This window comes from Rhinatrema bivittatum, chromosome 6 (assembly GCF_901001135.1).
Source record: "Rhinatrema bivittatum chromosome 6, aRhiBiv1.1, whole genome shotgun sequence".
Taxonomy (NCBI): Eukaryota; Metazoa; Chordata; class Amphibia; order Gymnophiona; family Rhinatrematidae; genus Rhinatrema; species Rhinatrema bivittatum.
In genome coordinates, this window is record NC_042620.1 from 320,825,268 (window position 1) to 320,851,208 (window position 25,941).

Here is a 25,941-nt window from a genome sequence, read left to right on the forward strand (position 1 = left end):
GCATTTACTCGAGTAAAAACCAGGTTTACTGGAGTAAATTCACTTTACTTGAGTAAGTGGGTTTTTGAAAATTGCTACAATATATGCCATTGACTTGTCTATAGGATTTACTCACATAAGTGCACTTTACTTGAGTAAATGGCTTTTGAAAATTGCTACAATAGTAGCTACATTTATGCATGTAACTCCTTTTGAAAATTACCCCCATTATTTTTTATTTATTAAAATGTATTAATTGCTTAACACGATGGCCTATGTGATGTACATCCTTCAACTAAGTATCAACCTTCGGGAATCGCAACTGCTCCCTTGCCTTCAGATTCAAGGGGTACAGACTCACCAAAGAACGTCTCCCTTTAAAGGTTGCTTCTGGAGCGTTCCACTGAAGGTCAATTAACTCTTGAATTGGCTCCAAGAAGGGAAAGAAACAGGACACCTTGTGCAAGGTGACCAAGATCGAATCTTTCTTTTCTAATCCTGCAGCATTACCCCTGTCTATTCCAAGCGTTTTCAGGGTCTGAGTCATTAGATCTGGGAACTCATCTTTGTGAAAAAAAAATGGAGAAGAGTCCTATGTGGTTCTAAGTCTGGTGGAATTTCTCCCTCTTCCATAGGTGTTAATTCTGTATCCCCATCTGACGGGGATCATCTGACGGGTCACGATAGTCATCTGACGGGTCACTATAGTTATCTACCTCAACATCCCCAGGGACAGCTTCTCTGCAGCGCTTGCCTGAATTGGACAGCATGGGACTCCATAAGACATGCCCCCTTTTTTCTGGGCTGCTTCGGCTCCACTGGACACCCTTTCAGAAAGGCCTGTAAACCCTGGAAAAATTTCACCCAGGAGAAGGAGGATGAATCCATACCAGGGTCCATAGGCCCAAACATGGAACTTTCCGATCCCTTCCCTGGGGATGTCCCTCTCATCTGGAACAAGGGAGGAGGGGACCTGTCCATTATAGCACCTCCTACCCCTCCTCACTCTGAGTCCTCCATTGGACGAGGGGATGCCCCAGTGGTTGCAAAATCTTTAGAAGACAAATCGCCTTGCCCCTCCAGACAGCTCTGGCACAGATGAAGTGAAAGCGATGGCTGAATTGATTTTATATGACAAGCAGCACAAATAGCAAGGCACTTAAACTTTTTTTTGTCTCTGGCACCATTATCTTTCTTTCCACATGGAGTCCTGCATGCATACCAATGCGTGCATAGGCATACCTGTGCAATTACACACTCAAATCTAGGTCACGGGCTTAATGGCACACATGCCTGTGCATGTGTACGTCTACAATAAGACACTGCCATGCTGTGTGTACATGCGCACGTGCCTGAGAGCACAGTAAAAATCTGCTCACCATTGCCTACCACACAGCTGACTAACTGAGCCTGCCATGCGGGGCCTAGTGAACGCTGCTCAACCCGCTGCCCCATATGGCCTCAGTCTCCACTAACTCCCCAGAGAAGTGAGAGGGAAAAGGTAGTAAACGTCGAGGGGGAGAAATGACCCAGTAAAAAAGAGGGGGGACCTAACACGTCCCTCCTATCTCTTTTTTACCTGAGCTCAGCCCTTCCCTGGCTGAGAGCACAATCGAGTCACCAGTTACGGAGGGAGAGGGCAAAAGCCTTCACCGCAGAGCTCACCCTTGTCCTTTTTAAGTCTAAGCCTGACAAGCATTGAGACTTAAACCGCATAATTGAGGAGGGACCAGTCAGGTGTCACCTCAGGAACTTAAGCACTATGTCTAATTCTTCTCCTTATCTTCTATCTTCTTTTTTTTTTTTGTTTAACACGAACAATCCCACTAGGGAGATGCATGTCCACCATCTGATGGAGATGGAGAATACTGGCAGGCTGATGTCGGGGGCAGGGCTATATGTCAGCGAGTCTGTTTTTCTCAGTCTCCATCTGCTGGTAGGAGTGCATAACCCAACGGTGTGGACTGGCCTGCCTGAGTGTAGAGGAAGTAAAAGTTAACTGGAAGAGCTTTGGAAGGTGCATCAGTCATATGGCCTAAAGATCTAGACCCCTGCACCTGTAAGCACTGCTCACCTTTACCTGGTCTGGGCACAATGAATTTTGGTTTCAAGTACTCCCAACTCTTTCCTTTTTCATGATGGAAATATTTATGAAATGCAAATAAAGAACGGAGACATTCAATCTCTAAGTTTTCTGAGCCTGTTAAAGATAACACAGTGTGTTCCAAAAGAAAAGGTGAAAGAAATAAAATTGCAGTGACCAAGAAATCTGGAATATTTCTTTAATTTCTAATAAACTCAACCTAAAATGAGTTGGGGGAGAGGTTCACTGGATTAGGCGATGGCCTCTTCCTCACTCAAACCAATTAGGTGAGCAAATGCCTTGTGTTGTATTAAAAACTACTTCATGCTTTATGCGCAAGATGCTTTTTTTTTTTTTTTAAAGAACTGGAATCAGCTATACCTGATATTGTAATGAGCACATTTAACCCTTCCAGGACATCCATTTGGTAAAACCTTCTCCTAGTAATCAGTGAATACACCCGGCCTTGTCCACTTCTGTCGAGTAGCCATAATCCATTCTCTGTCCCCACTAGTAAATTGACACCTGCCGATAAAAGCGAATTCTGTAAATGACATTCTAATCATGTAGAAAAATGCTGACTTAAAAAAAGCACTTGTTATTTTTATTATGATAACTATAATATACATCATATGGTAGATAGCACCCTATGTTAATTCCTACCATTCTCTACATTCAGCTCTACTAACTCATTATTTATATTTGTTTTATTGCCTTTTCTTATTTGTAACTCAAGTTGATTTATGTAAAACAATACATATAAAAACAAAGTAAACCCCCTAAAACATCAATGAGTTATATTAACATATTTGATTCACAACCCCATACCTAAAAACATAGAAGTCCATTCTCAGAGCAATTTAGTCGGAAAAGTTCCTATTGATCCAGCTAAGTAATGCATTTTAAATATTCAGCTGAAGTCAGTGGCCGCCACTTAGCCAGAAAAATACTAAATATTTATTCGGCTAAGTGGTGGGAGGGGAATGGGCATCATGGGGAGGAGCTGAGTTAGCCGGATAAGTTGTCTCGCTAATTCCCAGGTTAACTTATCCGGCTAACTCTGATCACCCTGTAGACCTGTCCTAAAGTTAGATAAACTTATCCTGCTAACTTTAGGATAGTTGGATATATTTAGTGGTGTGGCTGAATATATAGGCTAATTTAATTGGAAAAGTTTATCTTACTAACTTGCCGAGCTGCTCATGGCTGAATATGGGCCTCATAGTTTTCTCATAATACTATTTCAATACAGCCCAGCCGTACCCATAGATAAAACAATTATTATCTTTCTTGACTTCTATATAGTCTTTTCACAACCTTCAATACACAATATCAAGCCAATACTATAATCCTCACAGCAGCTAATTTATAACTTCCTCATCCCCCCTCCACTTCTCAGTGATAAAATTTCCTAAATAGGCAAGTTCTGATACTTTTCTTAAAAGCTAAGTAATTTTGTTGCAGTGGAAAAAGCGCATTCCTCTATATGATTTAATTGGACTTGAAATACCTGGAATAATCAATGTTCTGCTGAGATGATCTAAACTGGCAATTTAGTTTACACTTACACAATTTATCCTGAAGATAACCTGGTGTCATTCCACGAGGAACGTTATTTGTTAAGGTGCCAACCTTAAATAAAATCCTGGTTTGAACAGGAAGCCAGTGGATAAACCTTTTAATCCCCGAGAAACAGACTCCCTGCCTCTTACAGTAAACCTGCCGGTATGCAAGCCATTGTATTTGGGATTATTTGAATCTGTTTTAGAAGCTTTTTTTTTTTTTTTGGTAAATCCACCAGAATAGCATTACAATAATCTAATTTTGGCATAAGAAGAACCTCTGCGATCTTTGTCAAATGCGGGATCGAGAGAGATGATTAAATTGCTGAACCAGGTTCAGAGTGGTGCATGCAGGCTTTAGAGTCCAGCATTACCCCTAGATTGTCTGCTGCTCTGCAGACTGGAAGATCATAGCCAGCTAATGAGATACGCAGGTTCTCTGGAGGATCTGATTTACCGATCCAAAGAGCCATTGATTTCAAACTGCTCATTTTCTTCCTATTCTTCCTGTGAACCAGTCTGAGACCTGATTTATTGTAGTCATTTTACTGAGTGACAGGGTGGTTCTCCCCCCACCCCAAGAGATTGGGACAAGTGGGAAGTACAGAAACTGCCTTTCACGAGGCATAGGGAGGAGTTAAAGAGTTGGAGCTGGTGTTCCCACAAGCGCTGTTGAGGAGTCTTGTAGTTGGAGCTTGTTGGAGAATTTTGAAGTTAAAGACCTGGTTTGTTGTGCTGGGAGACAGGGAGGGACAGCAAGGGGCTGTGGACTGGCCTGGCTTTTCATTTCTTGGAATCAGTGGAAGATAAGGGAATTCTACTAGGAAGACAGGAGGGAACCAGGAACTTCTAACCATCAGAAGAAAGTGGGGAGATTGGTCTTGGGCATCTCCTTGAAGAGTGAACATCTGGAGGAATTTCTGGATTGGAAAATACTTGCAGTGCATAAGACCTATGCATGTGAAAGCAATTGATGTTACCCAGGTAGAGAGTCATTAAGCTAGGTTCAGAGAACATTGCACAAATCTCATCTTTGGGTGAGTTTCCTCACTCTAAAGGTCATCAAATCTTCACAAGAGAGAACTGTTCTGTTTGTATATCTCACTTTGAATGCCATAGTGGCCCCTAACCCCTACACTAATACCTAAACCTCACCTCGAGTGACTAGGTAGGCCTCATATAGAGGTATAAATACCTACCTCATATGAGGGCATTATGGGTAGTCTCTCTCTCTCCCTTTCCCTCTCCCTCTTCCCCCCAGTGGTTGCAGAAGGGCCCTGATAGCTCAGCTGGATCTCCAGGAACTTAAAATGGTCTCCCCAGTGGTTGTGGTTATATGTAGGAAATACAATTCTGTCACATCGCAAAGCGCAAAAATGTTATCGCAGTTTGCACTAATACCTATGCAAAGCGCACTTTGCGATAAACTGCCTATTACCATAAAACACACCCCCTTTTCCTATCGCATGTGATATTTAGTGCATTTTGATAAATCCAGGCCTAAGTTAACTGGGGGGGGGGTAGAAATAATGCACATGGTTTTGAAAATGTCAAGCACACAAGCCATTTTAGTCCCCCTGACCTAAACACCCCCTTGGGAATGCCTCATTTTAAACTGGCTAAAAGGATGTGTACTATGGATGCCCAGATGTACTTTTACCAAGTTGGCAAAACAACAGCGCCAAAGCCTTCAAACAATTAATCAAAAACACAATTCCTCAAACATTACAGCTCAACAGCTGACATTGCTGAGGGGAAACACTATCATCATAGGAATTGTGCGAGATGGAAAGCAATACATTTGTATAAAATTTTTTAATACATTTTTTGGTAAATGTTTTTGTTGCAAACAGAATACTTTCATGTCTTTCATTTCATGTATCAAAAATACTTAGCTCATTTTTATAGCATGGAGTACACTCTCGAAACGCTGTCAGTGTCGGGTGGTGTCTGTGTTCCTCGCTATAAAAATGAGCTAAGTATTTTTTATACATGAAATGAAAGACATGAAAGTATTTTATTTGAAACAAAAAAAGTATTAAAAAATTTTATAAAAATTTATTGCTTTTCATTTAACACAATTCCTATGATGATAGTGTTTCCCCATAACAATGTTGGCTGTTGAGGTATAAAGTTTGAGGAATTGTGTTTTTGATTAATTGAAGGCTTTGATGCTGTTGTTTCGTCAACTTGATTAAATAGTTACAGCGTGGCTGGAGTATGTATTGTGAATGGCAGGCGTACTTTTAGCCAGGCAAAGGAGGGTAAGAGTTTCAGCTAAGCCATTAAATAGCTTTTTTCAACATTTATTTTCTTTTACTAAACTCTCGCAACTCATTCAAAGCTTGTCTTAAATAGTATTTTTTTATTTTGCATTTTTTTGATTCAAATATCACCCCAGATGTACTAATGCTACCTCTCAAAGTATTCAGCAAGCTTCAATGACTTCTGCATGCATTGCATAATTGAACCCGCTTTTGGATGTTCTTCTTAACAATTGAAAGCACACATGGAATTATCCTCTTTTCATACAATTATCCAGTTATTTTATTTCTCCTCTGAGCTCACCCCAAAGAGCAGCACATAGGATCTCTGAATTGAATTTCTTCTTGTATTTTCGAATCTCTGGACTGTCACTCTGGGGACGAATGTTGGTTGGGTTGACGTTGACCACGGAGCCCTTCCTGGCATTCTCTCGTCTTGGAGGCTCCAATTTGGAATTACAGGCTGGAAAGGAAAAGAGGGGCAAAGGCAGTCAGTTAAGGTTTTCCACCGAGCTGTGCACGTATCATTAGTTAATCATAGGTAGCACAAGGCTAATAAGGAATCTGCTGGCTTTTGCTCCTTTTACTTACATGAGCCAACGGGACTGGTGGGCGGCGAGATCTGAAGAAGTCTCGGGTCGATAAATGAAATAAACGAGGAAGCGGATGATGAGCTGCTTGTAGACTGTAAAGAAAGGTAAAGTCTGCAGTATAAGTATGCTATGCAAAGTAGAAGTACATAAGAGAATATACTGAAAGTATAAGAGATAGAATATACTGAAAGCATGCACGTTCCTGCAATATTTCACACAAGTACGACCAATTCGAGGGAGAGATAGTAAATAAAGTTATTTTAAACTATTTCAATGCCATATTTAAATTCCCCTTATTTATGGGCTCCTCATTATAGCACAGAAGTGGCATATTTCTGAACACTAACTTGATTCTAATAATGCTTTCAGATTAATTCCAATATTAGGGGCAGTTTTCCAAGGGATTCTTCACAGGTAAATGAGTGTTTACCCTTGGAAAAAGGCCTTTAAAAAATTGACTCCCCCCTTCCCAGTGTGGGGAAAATGGGCGGTGCCGGGGGAGGCAGGGTAAGAAATTAGGTACATGCGGGTATTGCAAAGCAGGTGGGGCACAGAAAACAACAACCCGTGACTCCAGCCATCGTGGGATTTTAAAAGGGAAACTCCACAGGGAGGGGGGAGGGTTTCCCTTGGAAAATTGGCTTGCAGGCCTGCAGTTGCAGAAAGGGTAAGTTTCAAAACTGTTTGCCTGAATAGTGATTACATACGGGCTTCCAGACGGTATGTGTAATTTTAGCTGGGTAAAGAGAGGGGGTTCCCATGGATGTGAGTTTAGGTCAAGAAGAAAACAGTGCATGGAATGGCATTTTCAATCCCTTCCCAGGCTGCCCACACAAATAGTAGGTGCAAAGCTGCCAGTGTTGCTGTGAAGAATAGCATTCGGTGAAAGCAACGCGGGAAGCCTCTGGGAGGCATGAGTGCACCGCAATCCTGCCGGCTCTGGGGACTTTCAGGGGGGCTGGGGCTGTGGAGGTGAGAGTGCGGTTGAAGAGGGAATCTGGAGGCAAATCTATTTAGCAAAAGCACAGGATGGGAGCTTGGGGTAACTTTAACCCCACTCTGAAGTATGGCCCAGGCTTAGCTGAATAACTTACTCGGCTAACTCTGAATATCGGCATTTTATCCAGCTAAGTGAACACAGCCCCAGAACACCCACAGCATGCCTCCTAGTTATCCGGATACATCTTATCTGAGCAATGTCTTAGCCAGGTAAAATGTATCCAATTGAAGGAGCCAGATAACTCAAAAGTCATCCAGATAAACCCCTTTGAATATTGAGCTCTTTGATTATTGCCTAATGGAAAAGTGCCCTCAGAGATTGTGCCTGTTTTTTTGATTAGAAATTATACACATAGGGCTGGATTTTCAAAGCCTTACGTGTGTAAATCCATCGGATTTTCGCATGTAAGGGGGGTTACGCGCACCGGGCCTATTTTAGAAAGGCTCGGCGACGTGTAAGGCCCCGGGATGCGTCTAAGTCCCGGGGCTTCGAAAAAAGGGGCGGGGAGGTGGCAGGGCAGAGCGGGGCGAGACCAGAGGCCTCCGGCACAGTGGCCATTTTTCACTGTGTCGGAGGATTGTGTGTTGGCAGCCTGCCGGCAGGCGCAACAGGTAAGTTAAAGAATGGGGGGGGGGGGGGTTAGGATAGGGCTAGGGGGTGGGAAGGTTAGGGGAAGGGGTGGGAAGGATAGAGTAGGGGGAAGGGAATGGGGGAAGGCCACGGGCGTCGGCGCGTGCAAGACGCACCAGTGTGCACCCCCCTTGCGCGTGCCGAAGCCCGGTTTTATGACATGTGCGCACCTGCGCGTGCATGTTATAAAATTGGGCGTCTATGTGTGTGCGCACTGGGCAGTGTGCCTTGTTGACCAATACATGAACTTTTACCCATAGACAGGTTGGGTAATACTCAAGCCCCCACATCCATAAGTAAAATGTGTGTTTATCAGCAGAAATGGCTTAAAATATTGCCCTCTCTAGTTATTAAAAAAAAAGTTGCATATACTGGCTACCTGCAAAGTCTGCCACAGGAGAATGTTTCTGGGGAGTGGGAACGGGGGCAGGAGGCAGGATGCTCACCGGCTCTAACCCCCACCGCTGTTTCACTCTGCCCTGCTCTCCATCTTCAATTTAATTCTAGATGGTCAGCAAAGTCCAAAGCCTGCAGAGCAGTGGTCCCCAATTATTTTCCACAGTGGGTTATTTTCAAACGAGGACATGTAGTGTAGGGCCATTCCACCACCCGCCTCGGCCCAGCCCCCTGTTCCATCACCCCTGCCTGCCTCCTTCTCTGGTCCCTCGCTTCCCCCCTTTTACTTATCCCTCCTCTGATCCATTGTCCCCTCCCAACTGCCTTCTGCCTGGGGCCCATCGCTCCCAGACTTCTGCCCACTCCTCCTCTAATCCATCACCGCCTCCTCCAGTTCATTCTCCTCCTCGCCCCCCCCCCCCCAGCCTAGCCTCCAGCAGCTGAAACAGAGACTCTCTCAGCTTCCATTCCAGGCTCTTCTTCTGCTGCAACAATCCTGCTACTTAAGGCTTCCATCTTCTTGTCTCTCTCTGCTGCTCCCTCTCGTCTTCCTCTTCCCTCTTTCCTAAATTCCTCCCTCCCGTCTTCCTTCTCCTGCTCTCACTCAGGGCCGGCAGAACCACTAGGCAAACTAGGCCTGGGCCTAGGGTGCTAACCATTAGAGGGCGCAAGCCTTGTGGGGCCGCCAGCCGCGAGTGGCAGCAAGGAGGAGAAGTAGAGTTTTCAGCTACTTGTGGTCCAGTGCGATTGAGGCCACAATGGGGGGAGATGTAGGGCAAAAGGTGCCTAGGGGGCCTAATCCCCTTGCACTGGCCCTGCTCTCACTCCCCTTTCCTCCCTCCTCTCTCTTCTTTCCCACTGTACTCTCTGCTACTTTCCCTCCCCTCTTCTTGATTCCCCCCTTTTCTCTGCTTTTTTTGCTTCCGGTCACCTCTCTTTGCTCTCATTCCTTGACTTTCCCTCCTTTCTTCCTTTCCCAGTCAGCCTCCCTCCTCCTTCGGTGGGCCAGCCCCATGGCTGCTACCTCCCACCCCACTCCCCCCCCCCCCGGTCTGATTGGTTCTCCTAAGCAGAATGAAACCAATCAGCTGCAGGAGGCGGGAGATAAGCTGCCGTCCGCTCTGTCTGTTGATCTCATAAGCGTGAGAGGTAGAGAGGGTTCTTGCTGTCCCCATGCTGTCCTCCAGAAGTTGTTGCCCTGTATAAACCCACGGGTTACCCCCTGAGGTGCGCTGGCCCTGGTCTTGCCCTTTAGATAATTTGTTTTTGAGATTTATCTTAGTACATAAGTGGTGCGGCTTAGAACTTTTTTTGTGAGTGCACATTTTTATGGACTGTGTAGTGGATCATTAGACGATTATAAGATTTTTCTGTGCTCTGCCAATTTTTTGTAAATGCTCTTAAAGCAAACTAATGATACCCTATACCAGTGGTTCCCAAATCTGTCCTGGGGGAACACATACACACTCTCCACTGTATGCAAATTTATCTCCTGCATATTCATTGTGGATATCCTGAAAACTGGACTGGCTGGGGGTCCCCTAGGACATTTTGTGAACCACTTCCCTATACATTTATAGAAGCATTTTTCAAAAAACATTTTTTAATGTTTGTCAACTGTTGTCTACCTTCTGCAATTGCCTATTGTATACAAAATGTTCTCTCATTTTCTGCTCACATTTCCTGGGCAGCAGCCATATTCTCTATATTTTATTTTCTGAGGTTTCTGTGTACATGAGATTCACAGAAAGTAATATTTGGACATGAAAGCATCAGAAAGGAATATACCGAGGGAAAGAGGGTGCTTGCCAAGAACAGTCAGGAGTGCAAAAAAATAATAAAAAATAAAATTATAAATAAATAGAAAGGCTTATCAGTATAATTGTACGTTTTGAACAATGCTTTTTTTTGGCTGTTTGAGGGTGAATAAAAATCACATTATAGAATCCCCACAGCTTGCCAAGAGTGGGGATTCTATAATGTGATTCTATAATGTGGGGAAAAAAAAGAGAAACTTGTTCTAAGCCCCCGCAAACGTTACAGAGAAGTACAAGATAGTGGAAACAAAAGTGAAAAAATGTGAACTTTTTTTTTGGACAGGCTGAAGGGCTACTCTGGTTTGGCCTTTTTTCTTTTGGAGAATCAGGAGGTCATACCGGAAGCAGAAAGCATGAATGAATGAAGAACAGAAAAACTCAGCAGCCTTGCCAAATAAGCAGGAAGGATATTACAAAAAAAAAAGAATATATTGCTGGGATTCTACCTGCCCGTGTGTGGAGTGGCTGGGGGCTCCGTAGCTGTTTTGTCCTGTTTGGTGCTGGCTCGCGGAGGTGTCCGGAAGATGGCTCTGCTGCAGGAGATCTGGGAGGATGTAGTTTTGATTGTGCAGGCTCCGGAGACCTTGGGGACCGCTGCAGGTTTGCTTCCCTGCAGGCTGGTAATTCACAGTAAAACAAGAGAAGCAAACGCAAATTCAGGAGCTTTGTCTCTGAGTGCTACTGCATAATTCTGTCTGTTTAGGAAAACAGATTGAACCGAGTGAAAATATGTGGTACAGCGATAAAAGGGGAAATCAAACAGGCTTATCGTACGCGGTGCCAATCCTACCACTTCCAGCACCTAACCAAATGGCCTCATTTTTCATGGCTGTCCTCTGCAATGTGGGTGATGGCCTGCAAGTGACGTGGGCACCATTTTCTTTTAATCTAATGAAATCAGTTCAGAATTAATCATGGCAGCATCAAAGTTAAATGTATCTGACATCTCAATAGTTGGATAATCACATGAGAAGCTAGGCACAGTTTCTAAGTGTGTCCCTGTCGTCGCTTTTCCTGAAGACTCAAAAGGTCTTATAGAGTACTGTTAGTGCCTTCTGTTTTCTGGTGAGGATGTGAGAGCACTGTGCAGGACTGGCTTATAAAATGTTTCCCTAACAGGCACAAAATGAGAGAGAGAGGCATTTATAAAACAGGGACTTAATGTCACAATTTGGTGGCAGTGACTCATTCTGACTGCATGTGACATGAACAACAGATGTTATTTTTAGTGAAAGGTGGGTGTAGATTGGGACAAGGGAAAAAGGCCGAGTCTAGGCACCCCAGTTTTAGAAATATACCGTAGAACCATGATAGCAGAAAAAGTCCATGTAGCCTGTCTAGTCTGCCTACCCACACCAACTACTCTGCCCTACAATCTCTTCCACTCCCTCAATGATGGATGCTCAACCATAGTCACTTCTCAAAGAAGCAGTGGAATCTACAGCTTTTCTCCCATTCTGTGTCTGGTGAATCAGGCACAGATGTTTTGTAAGCATTGTCACATTCAATTAAATAAATGACTTTACTCATTTCTGTCTTCCCCTTTCACCAAACAACATTCAATAAATCTGTCTTCAGGTTTTTCACTGGCTCTTTAACTGCATATCAAATCCAAGTAAGATTTAAAGCATCATTTTGAAAAGCATCAATCTGTAATTTGAAGATGTCAAGACCATGATGGTAACATAGTAAATGACGGCAGAAGAAGACCAAACTGGTCCATCCAGTCTGCTCATTTGTGATTCCTGCACTTGGGGGTAGGACATAAATTCCCATTCCCAATCCAACACCAGCTTCCCCCACCTTGCCCCATGCCTTTTACTTGACATTTCAACCCCTTTCCTATCACTGCCCTCCATATCAGTCCCAAGCATGCCCAGAATCTGTTCAGTGCCGGCCTCCACCACCTCCACTTGTAGGCCGTGTCAGGCCTTGTCATCTCTCTCTATGATTCTTAGAAGAATCCAGCACCCAGGTCCCCGCCCTTGTCTTATTACAGAGTTTTCTAATAAACCATACAAGCTACCAAAATAAGTGAAGCCATTGTCCAGAACACCAGGCTACTCCAGTGCTTTCTTGGAAACCCAATGCAGGCTCTTTGGGTTGTATCTGTCTCACTGCATATTACTCCAATGCCATTCTTGGAATCCTGGTGCAATCTTACCACTGTGGCTTGGGTCAGAACTGCTGCTCTGCAGGGTACCTCGATGCCTTCCTGGAAGCACAGACCGTTTGGTTTATAACCGAGGTTAGCCCTTGGCTGTTTTCCACAACCATCCCCCATGGCCTGTAATGCCACTAGGTCGTATTCCCCTTTACTCTGTATTTATCCCATAACTTTGCAAAACCTGATACTATTTTAGTTTCCAGCACCCATTCAGGAAGAGCATTCCAGGCATCCACCACCACTCTTTTCGAAAAAAAAATTTCCTGCCATGGAATTGGGGGGCGGGGGGGGGGGGGGGGGGAGGTCACAGCTGGAAACTACGAAGAGGTAGATTCAGGAACAACATCAGAAAATTTACTATGTTACTATCCTTTTGTAGTTTCATATCATGATCTCTAGTTCTGCAGCTTTTTTCTAATGAAAAAAAGTTGCTTCTTGAGCATTAATACTTTTCATATCATATTTCCTGTGTCTTTCCCCTCCTCTAGGGTAAACATGTTTTTGCTCTGTAAGCCTCATCTCATATGAAACCATCTAGCCACCCGATGGACCACATCCCGACTAAACTTCTGCTCCTCATCCCAGGCACTATATCCAGATCACTGGCCGACATCATCAACCTTTCCCTTGCCCAAGGAATATCCCCGGATGATCTAAAAACAGCATCCCTTAAACCCCTCTTGAAGAAACCCAACCTGGACACAAAAGAGCTCTCCAACTTCCGACCCATATCCAACCTCCCTTTTCTTGCGAAACTCACAGAGAAAGTGGTGAACACACAGCTTTCGGACTTCCTTGAGGAACACAAAATCCTATACCCTTCCCAGTATGGCTTCCGTAAGTCATCCAGTACGGAAACCCTCCTCCTCTCTCTATCAGACCACATCCTCTTGGGACTAGATAAAGGGCATTCATTCCTACTTGTCCTCTTAGACATCTCCGCGGCTTTCGACACCGTGAACCATAACATCCTTCTAAATCGCCTCTCGGACATCGGATTATCTGGATACGCCCTCAGATGGTTCAACTCCTTCCTCAATAACAGAAGCTTTAAGGTCACAATCAATAATAAAGAATGCCCTAATTTCAAATCTACTCTAGGCGTTCCCCAAGGCTCTTCCCTATCCCCTACCCTCTTTAATATCTACCTACTGCCCCTTTGCCAGCTACTCACAAACCTAAACCTAATTCACTACCTATACGCAGACGACATTCAGATCTTGATCCCTATAAAAGAATCCCTTCCAAAAACACTTTCCTACTGGGAGAACTGCCTTAAGTCCATCAACAGCTTACTCACCAGCCTAAACCTGGTTCTCAATGCAGCCAAAACAGAAATCCTTCTTATCTCCCCCGACCGTCCAGACAGCTCAGAACAGACAGTCTCTAACCCACAGACCACTCAAGTTAGAGATCTGGGAGTCATTCTTGATAACCATCTGAACTTAAAGAAATCAATCAACAATATCACTAAGGACTGTTTTTACAAGCTTCAAGTTCTTAAAAGACTTAAACCCTTTCTTCATTTCCAGGATTTCAGAACGGTCCTCCAGTCAACACTGTTCTCTAAAACTGACTATTGTAACATTCTCCTTTTAGGACTCCCGATCTCCGCCACCAAACCACTACAGATGCTCCCGAACTCAGCAGCCAGAATCTTAACCAACACCAACCGGGGAGCTCATATCACCCCTATACATAAAAACCTGCACTGGCTACTAATAAAATACAGAATCCTACACAAAGCACTCACCATAATCCACAAATCCATCCACAACCAACTACCACTAGACCTTCAGTTCCCATTAAAAATATACTCATCCGCAAGACCAACTAGAGAAGCATATAAAGGAACCCTTCAAGTCCCCCCAACTAAATCCACATGCCTAACCTCCACCAAAGAACGGGCATTCTCCACAGCGGGCCCCATCATCTGGAACAACCTGCCGACAGACCTAAGACTGGAACCCTGCCTGCTAACTTTCCGAAAAAACTCAAAACCTGGCTTTTCCTACAAGCCTTCCCTTAAGCTCGAACATTTCAACATAACTCAACCAGACGCTTCGCAATTGGCCAGACGCCCACTCCAGCCACAGTATAGACACAGTTCTCATCCTCTAGTTTTTTGCTATCCTTTTATTTCCAGGCTACTCTAGCCCCCAAGTTCTATCTCCCTGTTATATGTAACTGCGCTTCGGCCTTCCTATTATTTGGTTATGTTTAGTTAGTCCCTAAGTTCCATGTAAACCGGTCTGATATGAATCTTGTCATGAAGTTCGGTATAGAAAAATGTTAAATAAATAAAATTGATAAAAATATAGCTTTAGTTATCTCCTCTTTTTTTCTGCTAATTATGCCTCTCCCTAGCACATGAGCAACCCTCTGGCTGTGGCCACCGCCTTACCACAATGTTTCGCTACCTTAAGATCATCAGACATGATCCCCACGAGGTCGCTCTCCTGGCTGGTGTACTGTTATGCATGCAGCAGGGGATGCTCTAATTGAGGGGCGGTTCTATAATGAGGCAGGGTGAGGAGGCTGCTACAGGCGGCAAGATTCAGAGGTGGCAAAATTGCTCCCTGAAACCTTCCTGCCACAGCCGCCTCACCCTTTATTCTGTCGGCAGGAAAACCTGCAGTGCTGGCGGCATGGAGCAGTGACCTGCTGGCGGGGGTTTCTGTAGCTAGCGTATGGCCGACATCCACCATGCTCTCATAATGTGGCTGAAAAAACGCTTCCCCTCCTCCCGATACAGCTCTTTCTCTTGAAGACCAGAGCTCTGCCTCCCAAGGGAAGAACTGATGCGCTGGCTCCTCGCGTCCCCCTAGCCCTCAGGGCTATCCGTGAAGGCGGAAGTGGGGTGGGGGAAGCTAAATCGGGACAGCACTGCTACTTAGCTCGGAGACAGCGTTTTCAGGCACTTGTTTCTCTGCAGTGAGGAGCAGTGTGGCCTGTGGGGCCGCACGAATTGTCATCAGCCTCCTTTAGTCCAGTCGGAGCAGAAAGAGTAACACGGTGCTCAGGCCACAAAAAGAAGCAATGGCTCCCCCGTCCCCCCCTGGCAGTCAGGTACAGGAGAAAGTGCAGCCCACAGTGTGGCAAAAAAGATGCATCAGCTCCCTTCCCCCGAATGTCAGGAACAGGAGGAGCAGCGTGGCTTGCGGTGACGCTAGAAGTATCAATAGCCTCCCCGCCCCCGTCGGGAACAAGAAGAGCAGCGCGCTGCACAAGTCACAAAATGAAGCATCGTCCTCCCCCTGGCAGTCAGGAGCAGGAGGAGAAGTGAGGCCTGCTGGCAGAAGGAAGAAGTGCCATCGGTCTAACCTCCCTATCGTCAGGAGCAGGAGCAGCAGGGCCCCAGGCTAGAAGAAAAAGGAAAATCCTGATGGGCCACAGCAGAAGGATTCTGCTGCTGATCTTGTGCTTCCAGAGGAAGGGAAACAAATGAGAAAGCAAGTGTGTGTGCATTTATATTTGAGCATGTGACAGTAGGTGTGTGTGTGACTAGGCTTTTAAAAGGAAGCATATGCCATGTATTTGTGTGAGTGTGTGTGTGTATATATATATATATATATATATATATATATATATGAGAGGGTGTTTGTGTATGTATGTGTGGGTATATGAGGGTGCTGCGGGGGTGTGTGTTTGAGGGGGTGTGTGTGTATGTATATATATATGAGAGGATGTGTGTACGTGTGTGTGTTTATATATATGAGAGGGTGTTTGTGTGTTTATGTATATATGTGTGTGTGTGTATATATATATATATATATGCGAGGGTTTTTGTGTGTGTCTATGAGGGATAGTGCCTGCGCACATATGTGTGTGCGTGTGCAAGAGTACCTGTATATATATGTGAATGAGAGAGATTAAAGTCTGTGCACCCTCTTTCAATCTACAACAATCTCAGGAGGAAAGGAAATCTAAAGTTCCCAGATATGGCGAGTGGGAGATTTTTTTTTTTATCCTTGTTAGTTTTAATTATTGGATGTGATGTTTCTGCTGTTTTGAAATATTTTATGTGTTTGCTGTTTGGTAATATTTTAAACATTTTTATACGTTTTTGAATTTATCTGCAGATTTGACATTCTTTTTATTGGTTTGTTTAATGTTTTATACTTCTTGATTATATTTGCATTGCTTACAGAGTTTGGCTTCTTGTTATTTCCAGTTCAGCTTTTGTCTGCACGTTTCAGTTTATATTTATAATCTCTTTATTCTGTATTTGGTGAGAGTCTGTGTTCTGCTTGTGTGACTGAGGCTTTGGGTATTCTGCTAGCATGTAGTTTCTGTGTAGGGATTTACAACAACCTGGCTTTAATCTGTTTTCCTAATAGGAGGTGTAGTGGTGTTTAGGGCCTGATGTAATATTTGCAGTATAGCATTTTTCACAGGTTGAATGCTGACAATTATGATATGGAAGGCTTACAATACTGGAATTGTAGATCAGTTTATTGCTGGCTTTCTGTGAGCCAAATCCACACCCAGTGCACTTTACCATAGGCTCAATACCATATGGGATCCAGTAAACCACCTTGATTACTATGAGAAAGGTAGTTTATTAAGTCTATTAAACTATTATTATTGAAAGTGTGGGTTTTTTTGCAGTGTATGCCTATATAATATATATGTTGTGTGATATTTTTACTTCAGAAGATTGTACTTTGAATGTCTGTTTTCCATATGCAATCTGCCTTGTTAGGTTGGGGAAGTTAATACATTTTAAAATGGAAAAGAATGCATACGTTTTAATTATGTGGGGAGGGGAGGAAAGGGGGAATGAAAGGCTGTAAGGTTTGTCTAGGGCATCTAATACCCTTGTATCAGCCCTAAGAGAGAGTGTGTCACACACACAGACTCCCACCATTCACCAACCTCTCACACCCCCAGGGGCAGATCCTGGAGAAGGGCAATAGGGAATGGGGGAATCCTATTTCTAGACCCAGGAGGTGGGGCTGCCCCAGCCCATTAAACATTTCTCCGGCGCCCCCTAGTGCAGATGCCAAAGACTGAGAACAAAACAATAACAGGCCCAAAAACTGAGTGGTTAGAGCAGTGGGCTGCAAACAAGGGAAGCCAGGGTTCAAATCCTATTGCCATTCCTGGTGACCTTGGCTCTCGGTGATTTCACCTGCACTGGGCCATGGGGGAGGGGGGTGCCATTTCATCCTTCGCCTCAGGCAGCAGATTGCCTTGAGCCGCCCCTGCTCTAACTGCATGTAATGATCAGGTTCTTGCTTCTGGCTGTGCCACGGATGCTACATAATAAAAGTTGGATAATATCTGCTGGCTCCCTCTAATATTCTACATGTACAGTACATCAGCTTCTCATCCCCCATCATGTACTCATCCCTCACATTTCTGCACCCTTTTAACCCCTCTGCAATATCACTAACAAAGATATTGAACAGAACTGATCCCAGGACGGATCCCCGAGACCCATCACTAATCACGCGTCTCTTCCATTTGCCATTACCTTACGTTGGCTCTCATTCAACCAGTTTCTAAACCAGTCCGCCGCCTTGGGACCCACCCCCAGGCTACTCAGTTTATTAATGAGCTTCCTATGCAGAACAGTATCAAGAGCTTTGCTGAAATCCAAGTGCACGCTCTCAATCTAATTTCTCGGGTCACGCAGTCAAAGGAATCAATCATATTTGTTTGACATGATCTGCTTCAGATAGGCCCATGCTGCCCTGGATCCTGGAACCCAATGGGTGCTTAAACCCTGCCCTAAATATTGGAAATCTCCTTGTAGCTCACTGATTCTGTTTCCAGTCAGGTCATTGCCTCCCCCCCCCCCCCCCCCCCCCGATAAACTATGACACCAACGTCTGAATCCCTTCTTTCTTCTCTGATGGCACTAGGAATCTAATTTGTATTCCTCCTAGCTGAGGATCCTGGTAGGCATCTGACCTTTTGGTCTCCTTCCAAATGTGCCCCCAAGTTAATCCAACCATTGAACATGATTGAACACCGCTTAGAAGCTTATCACCATGGAAATACTATGTACCATTTACAAATGTAATTTTGCATAGAGTGTATTAGGTTTGTTTTTTTAAATGGTTGAATTACCTTCTGTTCGCTTGTGGTACTTTGAGGTTTCAGTTCTATTCCATCGGGAGCTCTTGTCCTTGACAAATCTTCCATTCCATTGCATAACAGCTGCCTGGTAACAAACCCCAAGTAAGGAAAAGATGAAACCCAGTCAAAAATCATTCTCTACTAGCTAGTTAAACAAACAACAGGTTTCTGACAGATGAAACTCATTTTACCAGTTCTCAAGATCTGATTCACTAAGGTTTTTCTCCCCGTCTATGTCCTACGGAAAAACTGGGCCCTAAGACCTGACAGAAGGTCAGCAAATATGCCGCCTTGCCCATGAAGTTCTCCGTGTACAGAGGATATCTGAATATCAAGAAACTACTACTAAATTCTCTATTTCTTATGTCTAAAATCTCCAGGTTATGAATACATTGCATTTTTCTTCTTGTGCACTTCAGGGCTATCCATGTTTTCATGTGACATGGTAGGAACGTTCACAAATGGTGTAACTAGAAGAAATGTAACTCTTATTTATTTATTTATTATTTATTTAAAGTCTCTTCTATACCGATGTCCGTTCGCACATCGCATCGGTTCACAATAAACAAGAACTTTTAGGCGGAGCCCTTACATAAAACAGAAAATATACAGGTAACTATAGGGAGGAGCCCTTACATATAACCAGCGAAGAACAAAAACCAGGGGAAGGGTCAAGGGTAGGGGAAGGGTCATGGGTAGAGAAAGCAAAAACAATGTTATGTGACATGAGCCTTTCATTTCACACCCATGTGAATATGGATGAGCAACAATGTCACCAAATCTCCCAGTTTAAGACAGATGCCTTATTTGGACAAAAAAAAAGGAGATTTTTCCCACTTTCTCTCTCTAAAATTTTCCTTTGCTTCAATGCATTTCAGCGGGAGACCCATCTTACTCCCAGATTTCCTGCCTTTCTCATATTGTCATGCATGAAGGGAGCAGGCGGGGCTTGACGCCACAGGAAGAAGCCGATGTCGTTCCCGATGACGTGAAGGGATGTGCACCGATGGAACAGAACTGAACAAATGTGAATTCCTTTCTCAGAGGGGGATTTTATAACTCCCCGCATAGCACACTGTACGCGCAGACTTTACCAAGGATTTTCAAAGTACGTGCTCGCACGCATGCTTGTTCTGAAAATCCTCGGGCAACAGTCTTAATGCGTGCACAAATTACTTTGCACCATATTACACCTGCTCCAAGCAGGATGTGACTTGCGTGGGGTGAACCTACCAGCATTCTTTTTAAAACTGGAAAAGGTACCTGTGCAAGCCACAACTCCTCCCGAAATGCACAAAACCAGGTTACGTGTGCTGAGCTTGGGGCAATTTTACAGCAGCCATTTACGCACACAAAAATGGATTTTATGCATGGAAACGGTTTTGAAAATACCCCCTCAAAGATCAGTTCTGTCCAAAATCAGAGGGCTCAGAGAAACTCCAAACCTTGGCTTCAGCTGAAATAGGCCTGGCCATTTAGGCTGATAAAAACTATCACAAATGGGGCGTGGGAGTTCCTAAAAGTGCTGCACATTTCTCTAATCCATTATCACTAGGCAAACTAGGTCTGGGCCTAGGGCGCCAACCATTAGGGGACGTGAGCAATGGCGTACTGAGGGGGGCCAACGCCCCTGAGTGCAGGGCCATAGGGAGACGCTGATGGCCGACATGGAGGCTCATGCAGCTGCCGGTGGACTTCATCCCACTGGCTGCTGAGAGGGACCTACTGCTGTGCTGTGTGTCAGACACACACAGCAGGAAGACTGACGGGGCTGTAGTGGAGCTCATCTCACCACAGCCCAAAGAAAAAGGTCACGTTCAAACCTGCAGGGGCTCCTCTTTCCTTTCTGCCTGCGCGGTCCCGGAAGAAAAACGTTGCCGGAGCTGCACGGGCAGGAAGGAGGAGGAGCATCAGCCGTGTGCAGAAGAAGAGCAGCATTTATGGTCCTCCGCAAATCCCATGTCGTGGCGGGCTGAGAAGAGGAGGAGGCCCGGTAGCAGGGCTGCCATGGATCCCACATCGCAGGTGGCCTGAGAAGATCAGGGCCACTGCAGAGCCCATCCTGTGGCGACCCGTGAAGAAGAGGCCCAGAGGCAAGAGAGAGGCTGAGGGCCTGCAGAGTGTGTGTACGTGTATGAGATGAGTTGTGTGAGTGTGAAAGTGAGTTGAGAGACTGTGTGTGGATGTGAGGACCTGAATGTTTGTAGAGACAGCATGTTAGAGCCTCTGTTTTGAGAGAGACAGCATGTGACAGTGAGAGCCTGTGCTTGAGCAAGACAGCATGTGGGAGTGAGAGTGAGACAGCATGTGCAAGAGAGAGACTGTGTGTATGAATGATTGTATGAGAGCGTGAGAGCGTGTGTGTGTGTGTGTGTGTGAGAGAGAAGGCATATGAGAATGGGAACCTGACTGTGTGTTTGAGGGAAGAAGATAAATGGAGAGAAAAGAAATAGAAAACAAGACAATGTAAAAGGAATTGGCAAAAAAAACAAGAAAGGGAAGGTGGAAAAAAACACCTGTGACCAACTGATTAGAAAACTAAGATCAGACAGCAAATGTAAAAAAAAAATAAATTGATTTTAGTGATTGGCACGTAATCTTTGGGAATGTGCAAGAGTAGCACTTTCTCTATGGGTATCTCACAATGTATGAGATCAGCATGGAGGAAGTGGAAACCCACAGGGCCTGCACAGAGGAGGCAGCAGAACGGCTTCAGTGTCAGTAGCAGCAATCAGCACCTCCCCAACAGCCATGCAGCAGCAGTGACAGTGGCAGCAGAGGAATGAGAGAGGCTCTGAGGTTGCTGGCAAAAGAAAGAGAGGGGGTCTGTCTTCAGTGTGTGCCTGTGTATGAATGGGAGTCTGCCTGGGGGTGTGTCTGTGTAGGAGAATGAATGGGTGTCTTCCTGGGGTTTGTATAGTGAGAATAGGTGCCTGCCTGTGTGTGGTGTATGTGTGTGTGAGAATGAATTGGTGCCTGTCTGGGGGTCTGTGTGTGTGAGAATGAATGTGTGCATGCCTGGGGGGTGGGGAGGGAGTGGTGTGAAAATGAATGGGAGCCTGCCTGGGGTAAGAGTGTGTGTGTGTGTGTGTGTGTGTGTGTGTATGTGTGTGAGAATGACTGGGAGCTTGCCTGGGTGTGTGTGTGTGTTTGTGTGTATGGGAGGGAGCCAGTGAGAGTGAGAGCATGAGTATGCATGAGAAAATCCAGGGGAGTAAGAGCTTGTGTGTGTGTGTGTGTGTGGGGGGGGAGAATGTTTTAGAGCCTGAGAGTGTGTCAGTGTCTGTGAGAGCGAGAGGTTATGGTGGGTATAAGAGCATGAATGTGTATGTATGTGACAGTGATTGTGTGAGAGAGAATGGATATGTGAGTATGTGTGAGAGAGAGAGGATAATCTCCTAATCCTCAAGAATATCAGGGTGACTGGAAATCAAGAGCTCCCACGTATAGACAGCAAGGGCTTTTTAAAATCCTTATTAGTTTTAATTATTGGGTGTTATTTTATATATGTGCTGTTTTGAAATATTTTATTAGTGTTTGGGAAATTGTAAAAAATGTATATGATTTTAATTAATAGAAATTCTGTTTATCAGTAGTTTTAAAATATTCTTTTATTAGTATGGTTTTACTATTATAACTGATGCTTTATGGTTTTTGATTTTATTTGTTTTATGAGGAATGGTGGTTCTGTTTTTCCACTGTTAATACACAGAGGGACAGATTTTCAACTCCCAAGGCGGATACCTCGAAGACGCTTTTTAAATAGACCTCGAGTTTGAGGTCTTGCAAGTCGCGCAGAGCGGCCCCTCCTGTAACCGGAATGGTAGCCTTCTTCGTGACCACCATCACCGAGGCATCCACCTTAGGTACCTTGAGGAGTTCCAAGTACTCTTCCGGGAGCTGGTAGAGCTTGTCCATGGCCCTGCCTACCCCTCAGGGCCGCTTCTGGAGTCTCCCACTCTCTGGACAATAATTGGAGGAGCATGGGATGGAAAGGGAACGTCTTCGCTGGCAGGTGGAGACCTGCCAGACAAGGATCCCCCTTGTTAGATGTAGCGCTGGGCCCTGCTGGGGAGGCTTGATATCCAATTCATCCAGGACATGCAAAATGAGGGAGTCCAGCTCTTCCCTCTGAAAAAGGACCCAGGGATCGTCCCCTTCCACCTGAGACAGGGCAGTAGGGTCATCCAGGTCGGGGTCACATAAGGGATCCTGGGGAGGCTGAGGGTCAGGAAGAGTAGGCTGGGAAACCACCCTAATTCGAGAGCCGGGGGAAACATCTGGCAAGGTCCCACCTAGAGGAAATCCCGATCCCTGGGGAATCCCCACTGCACCCTGGGATTCATTAACCGGATGACCTTCGGTGGAGGAGGGACGAGAATAGGATCCTGCTGTTGCTGCTGGCTCAGCCGAGCCAGATTGGCATTATGCATTAACAATATAAATTCAGTCGAAAATGTCCCAGAAGGGGGGGAGAAGGGGCCGGAGGATCCCCCCCGCTGCGGGTCTGCATCCGGCAGGGCAGCCGGGGTAAGAACCGGAGGCGAGGAAGCCTGGCCGTGGTCAGACTCAACGCTGAACTGCATGGGAGCAGGACTCTGAGAAAACAAAATGGTACGACCGGGGGGGGGGGGGGGGGGGGTGCGTGGAGGGGAGGTGCAAGGGAGAAGTCTCGCCTAGGGCTCCTAATCCCCTTGCACCGGCCCTGATCACATGATCACTCTAAATGTGTTTCTACAGTCTTTAACACTGACCAAAAAGCATCTCATTACTGCCTGTCTAGAAGGGGGGAAAAAACCAAAAAGAGGAGAGCTGTGCAAACTGAACAGAAAGCCGATGCACCAAAAGCAGTCTCTAAAGTTGTAAAACTGCACTTTTGAATTCAGAAATCTGTCTGTCTCCAGCAGAGGTTGGCAGCCTCCTCCAAACACGGTGTGCCCGCTCCTCTGGCATGCAGGAGGCTATAGAGGGCACTGCCAAACTGGCAACCCAGTTTCAACGCACAGCCGCTCCCACGTATGTCTTAGAATGTATTAATATGTTGAGGAGTAAATTACATTTTGACTCTTTCTCTATCTAATATTTTATGTGAAGACAGCAGAATCTGTACCCTCGTCGCTGGCACTGAATATTAGAACAGTTTACTGTCCTCGGCTGAGCTGATATGCTGGCGCATGAACCCACCTGATGGGAGACAGTTACAAAAAATAAATGAGCAGCCAGAGTGCTGCCTGTACGGTGTCACCAAAGACCTGATAAGAAGAGGGAAAGAAGCCAACCTCTTGTGGCCCCGTTCGTCATCATCGCTACTGCCAAATTCGTCACTGGAGGAGGAGCACTCCGTTGCTTTGAAGAATAAGCTGGTACTGTCTTTTCCTTTGGCAAAGAAGGCTGGTTTCTGAGAGAAGAAAGAGAACTGTAATTGAGGCCTGCGAAGACTTACATGGACATATTTTGGTTATTTTCTTTCCTGCTTCTTTGCTCAGAACCGACCTCCATCGGGTCACGATGCCATGAGCCTTCGCACGCTGTTCACTAGGGTATTTTCCCCCTATTTTTATAAACTTCCTTAGGACCTTGCCCGGCAGCCACAGACCTTGATTCCCCCTGGAGCCCAATATCCGTGCACCCCAGTGCCAGCCAGTAGGTGCCACCATTCGGCAATGGCTGGGACTCCAACAACCCCCCCCCCCCCCCATCCTCGGAGGCCTGCGAACTTTGCCTCCTCAGCGTCCCCAGACCCGTCCAGTCAGCCTGTGGAGTGAAAACCAGGCCTGGGAAGCGAGCCCTCCTTATTCCAGTGCACGTTTACCGTCCCCGAGCCACCTGAAGATTCTTAAACGCCAACGAGAAATATGGGCAATAAAATGGGACAATTCTGTATTAACCCTGCATAACTAATTCCAGCACAAATTCTAGAGACAGTGTCTAACTATGGCACAGGGTGCCTTCTCTGCATACGTGGCTGACGTTTGCTTTGGGGATAAAAGTAAGCATTAGCACAAGTAAGGCTAAACAGAAGGATCCAAGCTTCGGAAATGCAAGTTACCACACCAAGTTCTGCTGGATTGAGGAGATGTGTTTAGCAAAAGGGTCCCTTTTACTTCTGTCTTTATCCTATCATCTTGAAACTATTAGTATAAAAAAAATTATAGTGTCCCTATGATATATAAAGAAACATTAGCACAAGAATGACAGTCTACACCCAACTATTCTCTTTAGGCCTAGCACAGTGTGGCACACAGGATGCTAACATTATAAGAAATGCAGAATCAACATTTTTACAGTCAGAATGAAAACCTACGGCAATCTCCAACAGCACTGGACTTGGCCCGTTTTCAGCCTTTTTTAACTTCTGGAGATGTTTCTGGGAAAGCAGAGCCTCTGGCTTTGATGACCCTGTAATTCCCAAAGTACATCCTTAAAACACAGGAAAGACCTAGAGATCGTTTAAAATCCTGACAAAGTTCTACGGTAGCAGATTACTTTCTCTTCGGTAATAATTAAAGCACTTTAGCAGCACTTGAGGAAATTCTGCAGCATGCCTGCTGTGTTTGAATGCCTTTCATTAAAGCTGCAGTTGAGTTTAACATAACTGGTCCTGAAGTTGCACAAACACCAGCGTGTGGGGGGTAGAGATGGACAAATAAAACAGCAATTCAGGGCTGTGATCTAACACTTCTCCCATTTTCTGGATGCTATCGGACCTGCACGGGCAGGGGGGGGGGGGGGGGGTTCTCAATGGCCATCCTGGATCACACAAACATGATCTGACAAAATCGCAAAAATAACAATATCCCTGTTATGATCAGATTGTAGTTGTTGGGTTTTTTTTTTTTTTTTTTACTTGAATTCAACACCCAGTCTATTTCTTGTTTCCTTAGTGAGACACTGAGCTGACTCAAGAGCAACAATATTAAAATACTCCTTAAGGAGAGATTTTCTTATCAGATAAACATCCAACTTCTGTATCAGAGACAGAGGCCACATAGAAAATTAAATACTCTCTCTCTGTTTTTTTTTTCTAAAGATTGGTATTTGGTTACTAAAGTATTAGTTTTTCTTTGTCCCCTCCTAAATATAGGTAATTGTGGAAGTGTATGGTGTATTTTCATATTTTATTTACTTTATTGTATGAAATATAATACATATACCACTTTTTTCTTTGTTTTCATAAATTGTAAAATGTGAAAATTAATAAAATATAAATTAAAAAAAAAATACTCCTTAAGGGAGCAGAACACCCCAAAAATAGCACTGTATGCTATTAGAAGGAGAAAACGTAACTTCATAAAGTTATCTCTTCTGTAACTGAGGCAGAAGGGCTGGGAAGGGAGTGGCGGTGCTTCTGTCTTGGTGCCAC

General features: G+C 44.9%; 1 protein-coding gene across 4 annotated transcripts in view; it reads right to left on the reverse strand.

Moving 5' to 3' along the window:
- NRK (Nik related kinase) overlaps window positions 1-25,941 on the reverse strand; it is a 254,536-nt gene that overhangs the window by 68,934 nt on the left and 159,661 nt on the right. For 3 of the 4 annotated variants that reach the window (XM_029607578.1, XM_029607580.1, XM_029607579.1), the window contains 7 exons: window positions 24,883-24,977; window positions 23,858-23,976; window positions 18,570-18,663; window positions 10,771-10,941; window positions 6,480-6,573; window positions 6,193-6,351; window positions 2,444-2,587 (listed from right to left, as the gene is read on the reverse strand). In XM_029607578.1, the coding sequence (XP_029463438.1) occupies window positions 2,444-2,587; window positions 6,193-6,351; window positions 6,480-6,573; window positions 10,771-10,941; window positions 18,570-18,663; window positions 23,858-23,976; window positions 24,883-24,977 (876 nt within the window). The remainder of the gene's footprint in view (window positions 1-2,443; window positions 2,588-6,192; window positions 6,352-6,479; window positions 6,574-10,770; window positions 10,942-18,569; window positions 18,664-23,857; window positions 23,977-24,882; window positions 24,978-25,941) is intronic. The other variant, XM_029607581.1, reaches the window with a different exon arrangement.